Source organism: Rhyacophila brunnea, unplaced genomic scaffold (genome assembly GCF_057557595.1).
Source record: "Rhyacophila brunnea isolate RB1 unplaced genomic scaffold, BYU_Rbru_1.0 scaffold_188, whole genome shotgun sequence".
NCBI classification, from domain to species: domain Eukaryota; kingdom Metazoa; phylum Arthropoda; class Insecta; order Trichoptera; family Rhyacophilidae; genus Rhyacophila; species Rhyacophila brunnea.
In genome coordinates, this window is record NW_028232846.1 from 286,290 (window position 1) to 296,589 (window position 10,300).

Sequence of the window (10,300 nt, forward strand, 5' to 3'; positions counted from 1 at the left end):
CTAATTAGTTTTAATTTAAAATTTTGTAATCGTACTTATTCAATGAGTTTCTTTTCTATATTTAAATTCTCATAAATTAAATCAAAGAAATTACAACACTATCCTATCAGATAGGAATTGATAGTGCTGAAACTGTCATTTGCCGTATAATACTCATAAATATTAATTATAATACACTTATTCGCCAAATATTCATTCATCGAACCTTGAGTCTCTAATATTTAATTAACTTAGCTAAAGTATCTATTTTCACAAGTAATTTTATAATAATATATTGATATCGACAACCTCATGATGTGATTTATGATGAAAATACAGTTTTAAAATGCAGATTTCAACAACTAACACAATTTATTGATTCTCCTGTTAAAAATAATGATTTTATACAGTATTGTTTTAATATCAATGTGAGAATTATATACTCATCAAAATCTTAATAACAATTAATTATGTAATTGTGTTAGAGAATATATTCAAATCAAGAATCCGTGGATTATTGTATGTAATAGCTATCGTGTAATTAGAACGAATTTGATTGGTATAAAGACCTACCTTTAAGTTTATTAACAAATAAACCGCCAAGATATTGACAACATTAACATATTATGACAAATATTAATTTTAAATATCTTATCCAAATTATTAAAACATATATACAACTTTATTGATTATATGTCCTTTATGATTTTATTAACTCGTTACAATGTTTCAGCCCATTGCACCAAATAATACATTTTATCATTTTTATATTTTTTCACATCAATTCTCAAACCAGGTGCTATATTTAATAAGAAGTTTAATATTGGAATCTTATTATCACCAAGAGAATCTATTATCTTAATAAGATTAGATCGCAATGTATTTGCACAATTAGGTTTATCTACAACATTTGTATTTCTCGAGCTAGTTGTTTCATATGCTGCATTTATATTGGCCGAAGTACTTGATTTAAAGCATAACATTCTTGGTATAATTTCGTTATATCCATATGTGTCATAATATTCTAAGGTACTTAAGTATTTTGCGTCTTCTACACTCATTTCCACAATTTCACTTATCTTTTTGGTAATTTCTAATAGCTTCCTCTCTTCACTAATTTCATTAATATTTTTCAGATCAATCACAAATTCTCTACTAAATAACATTTCCAGATTAGGAAATGTAAACAAATCGTTCTTAAAAATAGAATTGATAGAGGTTTGGCCAATATTGTTACCAGGTAGCAATATGGTAGAGTTAACTTTAATATCTCCGGAATTAATATTTACTAGAATACTTAAATTACTACTAGAATTTATCATATTATCGTTTTGAATGCATTTACCAGTGGTATAATTGCTTGTTTCATCAATGCAATTTGCATTATCTATTTTCTTTATAACTTTCTCTCTAATACACTTAAAGGTTTCATTTATAATAATAGTTTTTTCCAAATCCACAATATCAATTTTGATTTTCGAATATATTAGATTTCTAAAAATGTTCTCGATCTGAGAATTGGAAATTTCTATGAATAAGTTACATTTGTACAGGATATAATAGTGTAGGTTTATAGGACTATATGATAAAGATTTGGAAGAAAAACATTGCATAAAGCTAGTTTCATCTTTTAATGTACTTGATTGCTGATTATTGGCATAACTTGAAACTTCATCTTCACAATTAGAGGAACTGATAATTTCTTCCCTATCCAATATTCTTTTGGGTTTATCGCTCATTATTCTATCTATTTCTTCAATATTCTGTGAAACAAATTCTTCTAGCTTTTTAGTTAATTTCTTTTGTTGCAAAATAAGGAATTCTCTTCTATCTCTCAAATCTACTAAACGCATCAGGGGCGAACAAACAAATAGTTGAAGATAAACTAAATTAAAAAGCTACACAAGTAACAAGAATATACTTCTGAAGATTGATTAGTGAGTTACAAATGTTATAATGAAGATAGTATCCAAATAATAAGTATCAAGATTATGAATGCAATCCAAAAATATGCTTAACCAATCGTATTTTTATTCATACTACTATTTAAAATCTGATAATAATATGAAGAAGTGAAACCATTATCAATAAAGTATATTTGACCGCCAAATTCATAAAAAATATTTTTTATTTGCAACGTTTCTATCCTTATTTATATGTCAATTTCCGTAAATGATAGAATTAAGTTAAATAATAAGAACAGAGAGTTGTTTGGAATAATTCGATATATTGGACAGATTGAAGGCAAATGTGGTGAGTGGGTTGGTGTGGAGTTAGATAGAAGTTCTGGAAGGAATGATGGTAGTTATAATGGAAAAAGGTATTTTGAATGTGAAAAAAATCATGGTATATTTATAAAATATGACAAAATAAATAATGTTGGTGATAGTAAAACTAAGGTATTTAGTGACTCTGAGGAACAAGATCAAATAAAAAGATTATTGCAAAAATATTCTATTAAAACCAATAATATGGTTGATTTGGTAAGTAAGCCTCCTATTCAAGAAAGTGGAGAAAATACATACCAGAGTTATAGCAAGTACCCTATGGAGTTTAATAGTCAGAATTCTCAATTCATCCCACATATTACAACAAATTCCAACCCAAATATTGGTAATGAAAAATCTACCAGAGATTTTAAAAAGAAACCAGATACCAGCATTTTAACTCAAATATTACCTAGCAAGGAAAATTCTGTGGATATATTAGACAGATTGAAAGTACATTTGGAAAAATTAGAGAAATTAGAGGAGGCTGTCGCAAATATATTTCAAAAACTTAAAAACGATAGAAACGCTTCTACTAAGAAGAATATTACCGATTATTCGAATGATGATTTAAGAATCATCAAGTTGATTTTCCAAATATTTCAAATGTATTTAAAGAAAGATTTCGTCCAAGTTGATTCATTGTATAAAGAATTTTGTAAAATTATGGGAGAATACAACATTGAAGTATAGAATTTAGAGGCTTTGATTATCGATAGTTTTGAATGAAGGTAGATATGTAACTAAATAATATTAATTCAGGTAGTCTTATGAAATATCTGTGTTTATGCAGTTTCGATAATATTTCATATTTTGGAATTTTTTTATAAGGAGAAAATGATAATGGTACAGTCTGATGTATTGCTCAGTTAGTCTTATAAGTTATTGGTTATTTCATTATCACTTAACACCATCTAAGTCATAGTTAAATTCCCAACATAGTATTAATTAAATTGCTCAGAATAGAGCTTGGATAATTGCCAAACAAAACGTTTCAGTTTACCATAATTGTATATTTTGTGAATAAACATTATTACAGAATAAAAGTTTAGTAAAGCGGCTTAAGAACTCTACCACTATACAAAAGTCATCTAATTTGGCATTTCATCATCATAATTCAACTAGTTACAGAATACAGATGTGTTCTATTTTATCAAAAAAACCATTACTGCTACAACAACTAAAATCTCCACAATATTCTTGTTTAATTATTTTATTTAAGAATTTCAATGCTTCATAATACATATCACTTTCTATTATGTCTCGATTTCTTTTTATTTCTATTTTTTTTCTTCGTAATTTCCTTCCTATCAACTCTATTTTTTCTTCGCTCAATATTCAACTCCTTAACCATTTTCTTTCTTAACTTATTGATCTCCCTATTAAAGTCTGCATTTTTGCTTGGTTTTCGAACTAAAATATTAATATTTTCTGCAACAGCGTATGACTCAACAGATTGATCCACTTCTGAACTATAGCTTTCTGCATGCTTCAAGCTACCTTCATTATTATTATAAGTAGAATCCTGACTAGTGTCTTCACTCAACGAATAAGAAGCATTCGATTGTGATTCTGTATCATTGTACAGTATATGGTCCCTATCATCCACAATCTCATCACTATCAATGACATCATCAACATTATCTTCATCATCCACAATCTCATCACTACTCAGGTTATCATTATCAATGATATCATCAACATCCTCAGATTCATCACTATTTCCCTTTATCTCTCTATATGCCTCGATAAATAATTTGACATCTTCCAAATTTGATATTTCACTTAAATTACTAGGTATGAATGACTCTTTATTAAGTTTGATGTCTTGTAAATATTCTGGTATCTTCAATCCAGTAACTTCTGTAAATATCTCTTTTTCATCTCTCACACTCACTCCTCTATTTTTAAAAAACACATTATTATTCAAAATATCACTTACTAAAAATGTCAATGCATTTTCATGATTTCTTTCTACACTCTGGCCTACATCAATTACGAATAATTGCAAAATATTATTTTCCAAAATAAATTCGTTTTCCAATTTAATATTAACCAATAAGTTATATTCACTAAAATCAGCGTGTACCAATCCAGCTTTTTGAAACATATCAGTCAAAAGCTTAATAGACTGGTTGTACAAGAATGTAAATACACATGCATCACTATGAGTGTGTAATGCAAAAATATCTTTAACAATATTGGTATATATCTGCTGAGGCTGAAAATCTTTCAATCTTGGAGCAATATTTAATTTTATGCTACAAGTAACAGATCTATCATCAGAATTCAAAGGTATGGTGCTATTATTAGAAACTGCATCTATCATAGTCATTATCAATATGCTTTTCTTCAAATAAAGTGGACGAGGACATAGTATGCCATGCTTTCTCAATCTCTTTAAATTCCTCACTTCCTTCTCAGACCATATTTTTATGAGTTTTCTAGAATTCCCTACACAAAAGCTATTGAATCTCTTCTCGTTGATAATATACTTTATTCTATCTTTAAAACACATAGTTGAGGTTTTATATATTTTAATAGCACAAGGAACAAAATTGCTATCGGAGCATAAGCTTGACAAATTATCGTCTATAAAATTTATGGTATGTTTACAACAAGAATTATTCAAAATAGTATCGCAATCAGGGTTAGTATTGGATATGGTATCTAGTTGAGTAAATTTAGAACTTAATTCCAATGAACACATTCCGGTATAAACATTGGCTTCTTTACCAGTTGATATGCATCCACTCAAATCGTACAATTTATTACGGGATTGAAGATTTTTTAAAATCTCAAGCGTTTTTGGATCAAGCACTTTATCAATTGTAGAAATTTGAGATTTATCTTTTCGGCGTCTGGGGCATTTATAATCCTTCATTGAAAAGCAGGGCTCAAAAAAATTTCAATATAGAATGTATATGTTACATAGAGCAATCAAATAGGAGATAGAGTATAAATTTCATTTTATAATATCTATTGTTTGAGACGATTGAGGCTTTTTCACATGTTAGCTTCGATTGTTAAAAACCTATATTCATTCGGGTTTTAGAATAGGATTTTTATGTTATATGATGCATAGTTTGTTCTACTAGATTTGTGTTTTAGTGGGCATTGGCATTTTTTATTTCCTGATCCCATGTTTTTTAATGACGATTTAAATAAAACTCAAATCACAGAGGATGATGCCGTAGATAGGGTTTCTAGTATAGAAAATGCTAATGTAAATGATGATAATAATCTTATATTGAATTCAAGTGGTTTTATTTTAGATCGATCGCAATGTAATAGTAGAGAGTTGAAGAATACATTTCAATTTGATAAATATTTTAATCAAGACTGCCCTGTGATTTATTCTTCTATAGACATACTGGAGCATAATTCAAAAAGTTTCATAGAATCGGGCCAGCATTCATGTATTAAAAAGAATAATACAGATGTTGTTTCAATGATCTCATACAAACCAGAGAAATCAACCTATGATGAGTCATGGGTATCTTTTGATGGAGATGATTGCAATCAGAGGGTAAAGTATTGTTTCATCGATTCTTTTAGGCAGACATTGGTCGGTAATTTACTATCTAACTCTATACAATCATTTTGGAAAACTGAATTATTGAAAGCAGCTACCATAAATACATATGTTAATGAAAATATAGAGAAAGTTACTTTTAATTCCTCCGAATTTGGAGTTGAAGCTTGTAAATCAATTTCAAAGGATTGTCATAGTAAGTTTAAGAAGAAATATGGATCCATTAATATACAAGATCAATATTATGAAAAGATTAATTATTCTTTTGAACAAAGTAATAGGCCTCCAATTTTAGGTTCTCTATTTCAAAGTAAAAACTTCTCAACGGAGAATATATTTCAAAAAACTGTCCCTGAAAACATTTTGGATAAAAATAGTTTAATATATTCACACGGTATAAATAAAAAACTAAATTTGAGTGGTATGGATAAAACTGTAGTAAATCAGTTACATATGGATGTGGTAGAAATAAAGAATGAAGATGAAATTGTGCGTGTCATGGAAAATAATGAATCATTTGATCATAATACTATCCTTCTATCCAACGATTGTATGGGCAATTTAGGCCAAAACCAAAAATTTAGTCAATTGAGTTTCGTTCAAGATAATTCTGAAAAAAGTGATATTTCTCATAATCAAGTTATTTTTGAGCATAATAATACCGAAATAAATAACAAAATTCAAGTATTGGAGAATCAGTTAAGACAGCAAAATGATTTAATCCGAAAACAGAATGAAACAATTAAATGGAAAAATAATGAACTAAAGAAAGGAAAAAGTAATTTAGAACAAGTTACTTTTATTCTTAATCAAAAGAATGATGAAATTTCTGAGTTAATTGAAATGTTAGATCAGAACAATATGGTTCATACCAAGTTAAATACTACGAGTAAAGACTACAATTTTAGAAAAGCAACTTCGTGTATGAAAGATGGGTATGAAAATATAAAGAAAACCTTCATAGAAGAATTAAGTGGAGTTTGTAACTCTGAATTTCTGTATGAAACTAGTTCTATGGTAACGATAGATAGTTTTGAAAATACAATCAATAAACTGGCCCAACAAGGATTAAGAATAGTTCAGGAAATGCAAGGTTTGGAAAGTAAAGAAGAAATAATAGATAGAGAGCTAAAAATAGAAAAAAGTTTAAACATCAAATATCGAAATATTATAGATGCTTTGGTGACTAAAATAAAAGAGTTGAAAATAAAGCAAGAATTAGTCTAAATATTGATCAAAGCATATATTACAGTTATATTGTTTCTATGCTAATACCATTAGAAGATTTAATTGAACTAGTATTATGACAATGTAAAGTTAAACTTATTTGATACATCATCCAGATGAACAATAGAACTAGTAGGCCAATCTATATATTCCGTTGGATAGTACGCTGAGATAATAGCCAATAATGGTATGTTCTTCCAACTACATCAAATAAGCAGTTATTAATGACAAAAAATCTATTGCTTCTTGAGATAGTGGATAATTGCAGGTTTTTTGATTTATAAACTAGAAGCTAACAGATATATTTCTAATGGGCTAGTAAAGCTATATACCATAATTACTTCCTAGTATTTATATCAAGCTTTCAGAGTAAAACTACTCACATCTTCTAGAATAATCTTCATATAATTTATTATTACAGAAGTAACTTCCCATGGTTAGGCTAGATCAAAGACATCCAAGTATCCAGAAAGAATATTTCTGAATTGTTTAAAAACCTACTCTTTAATTATATTTTAAGAGTTTATCCCATTTGCCTGAATGTATGTATATTTAAATCAAAAACTTTAGTGATCATTAATTAATGATTAATTTAAATAAATATAGAATATACTAGGAGGAATATAAAAGAGTGTCTGAGCTATAAACTATACTTTAAAAACTTTGGTCGGATAAATATTAACTAACATAATATAGCAGATACAGCAGAATGAAATTTCGAATAAACACCTTAATCCTGTGAAGCATTATTTTTTATTTAAGGGAGTGATATTTATTTTATTAATTATATGCTCGTTTTATCATTTCCATATCCTCATTCATTTTGCTTCTAATTGGCTCTACCATATGATCAATATACTCTGCACAGACACATTTTAAATCACTTGGATGGATTTCTTTACTTTGAAATTTTTTTTCTAACTCTTCATATGTAGCACAATCAAAAAATGCTTTAGAAAAATATGGAAACAAAATGTATTTAAACATAATCAATATACCTGTCTTCTCATTCCCCTCTTCACAGAAGCATTTATTTATCTTCTTCGATATCTGCTTTTTGGTATCTAATAAATCTATTTTACTAAATTCATCAGAAGACGACATTTTGTCTGAATTCAGGCCAGGCATCATAGGATTCATCAGATGGATTCTTTTTTTGTAACCAATTTTTGGCAAAAATGTCTTTGCATGCATAAATATTTTTCTTTGGTCTTCTCCACCAAACTGGGCATCTACTTTTAAGTACTCTTCATCAAGGGCTTGCATATTTGGATAGATTAAAGAGCTTAAACAGCAGTTATCAGATTGTTTTACAACGTCTGCACCTGCTCGCTTTACATCTCTTTCAGTAGTATATGAGCTTAGTTTATATAGATCGAATACGTAATCCTCTGATTTTTGATAATCTGAACCCTTTACAAACTTCAGCTGACCAGATTCCAACAAATGTTTAGCAGAAGCTGTTTCAGATGATAAAATTGAAAGATTTTCTAGCCTTGAAATTTCTGAACTATTCGCAGAATTAGTAGTACTATTAGAAGTATGCTCAGTCCTACCATTATTGTATTTTTCTCTGATTGTAGAATCCAGCATAGACTCGATCAATTTATTATAGTAATCATACCTAAAATTTACCTTTTCAATAGGAGCTTTTAAATTATCCAAAAACCCGTGAATATCAGCAAATAAAATTGTAACTTCACAACCAGCATTAAGAAAATCAACAATTTTCATAATTGGTAAAAAGTAAGCAATGTGGGGCTTTCCAGTAATAGCAGTTCCCCAATAGATTTTAAGCGGACGTTTTTCTACAATTTTACGTAAAATGACTTTGTCATTTTCTGTAATTTCCTGTAAATTCCTCTCGATTAGATGAATTTTTTGTTCAAAAGAATACATGGGGTCAAAAAATTTTAGAAAAAATTATGTTAAATTGCTATTGTTTATATAGGATAAAATTACATAATGATACATATAAGATGGATTTTAAAGGTAATGACCATACACTCTAGCATTTTATATATTTCCCATCCTTGATTATCCATGATTTTAACAATTCAAGACAAAAGAAGTACCCTTAATGTTATCGTTATCAACGAGACAGATTCAAATTCTTAGCAATAGAAAATAAAATGTATTTCACAAGATATATGTATTGCATACTTAAATAATATTGGTTTTATCAAATAATTGATTAGCCATTGGAATTATATTTGCTACAGTAGAAAAATCCCTAATCTACCCTCATCATTGAAAGGTATTTTTCTATTTTTTATCAACTTTTCTCAGAAGCATATCAAGATATGACAAATTATTCTTCCTTATTACTTCCTAGTAATGCCTTACCACTTCTAAAAATTCCCTTGCCCCTTTTAATGATAGTACAACAACTTCGAGAAATTGATCAAAGAGTAGATTATAGAAATATGAGCGAATGCATAGAATATACCATGGAGGAATATCCAAATATCATCTTACTGAATCAGAAATCACCAAAAGAAAATAAGAATGGAATTCCTTCAGCCACCCTTGTTATTACTTACGTTAAAGATTCCAACGGATTGAATATTTCGATTAGTAACAACAACAAACTACTTTTAAATTGTCTTCACAAAATATACAAAAAAGTTATAGGAAAGTATGCGTCATTGAATGTAGATATCAAAATTATTGATTCTAGAATGGTTGATAACAATGATACCAAGAATCTCCTGCTTTACATAAAAGGAATTGTACAAGGGATTAATAGAATTATTGGCATATTGAAAATTCAAAAATTCTTTCTACCAAAGGTTTATTGTTTAAGTATTGATAAAACAGTGTATCGTTCAGTAGGAAATACTTCCAAACTATCTGTAAATTCTAAAGATACATTCATCATGGATCCAAGTAGGTTGGAGTTAGATGCTTATACAGATTGGGCATTGGTAGTTATGAGATCTTCTAGAGAGATTTTACTGATGGAATATATGGGTAATGGAAGTGTTGAAACTATTCAACAAATTTTACAGGAAGTACATAATGCCAATCACTAAGAGGCCAAAGAGTAGTGTGACATGGTTGACATTATAGAATGCTATTGTCTTGATTAAATTTATAGTCATATATTATTTTTAAAAGTTCGATTAATATCTTTTAATAAACTATATTAAATTCAAAAGGAATGGACTTCTTGAGAAGTAATCTTGTGTATTAAAAAAGTAGTTAACAGTATTTTATTGATTGCTTATTTTTAGAAAATCTACCCCTGTATATTAGATTTGATAGGTTAGAAAATTTTCCCAATACTAAT

The 10,300-nt window shown here is 28.3% G+C and overlaps 1 protein-coding gene across 1 annotated transcript; it reads right to left on the reverse strand.

Annotated features, from left to right (window-relative positions):
* Positions 1 to 2,252: 2,252 nt before the first annotated feature.
* Positions 2,253 to 8,907, reverse strand: LOC147073029 (uncharacterized). The gene is made up of 4 exons (XM_085945693.1): positions 8,600 to 8,907; positions 7,931 to 8,503; positions 3,833 to 4,147; positions 2,253 to 2,265 (listed from the first exon to the last, which is right to left on the reverse strand). Exons 1-4 carry the CDS (start codon positions 8,905 to 8,907, stop codon positions 2,253 to 2,255), a joined length of 1,209 nt encoding a protein of 402 aa, XP_085801819.1.
* Positions 8,908 to 10,300: the final 1,393 nt, after the last annotated feature.

Coding starts and splice junctions, on each gene's coding strand:
- LOC147073029 (XM_085945693.1), bottom strand. CDS start 8,907: ATGTATTCTTTTGAACAAAAAATTCATCTAATCGAGAGGAATTTACAG. Junction 8,504..8,599: donor AATAAATTGATCGAGTCTAT/GCTGGATTCTAC, acceptor AGAAATTTCAAG/GCTAGAAAATCTTTCAATTT. Junction 4,148..7,930: donor GATTGTGCTACATATGAAGA/GTTAGAAAAAAA, acceptor TTTTAAAAATAG/AGGAGTGAGTGTGAGAGATG.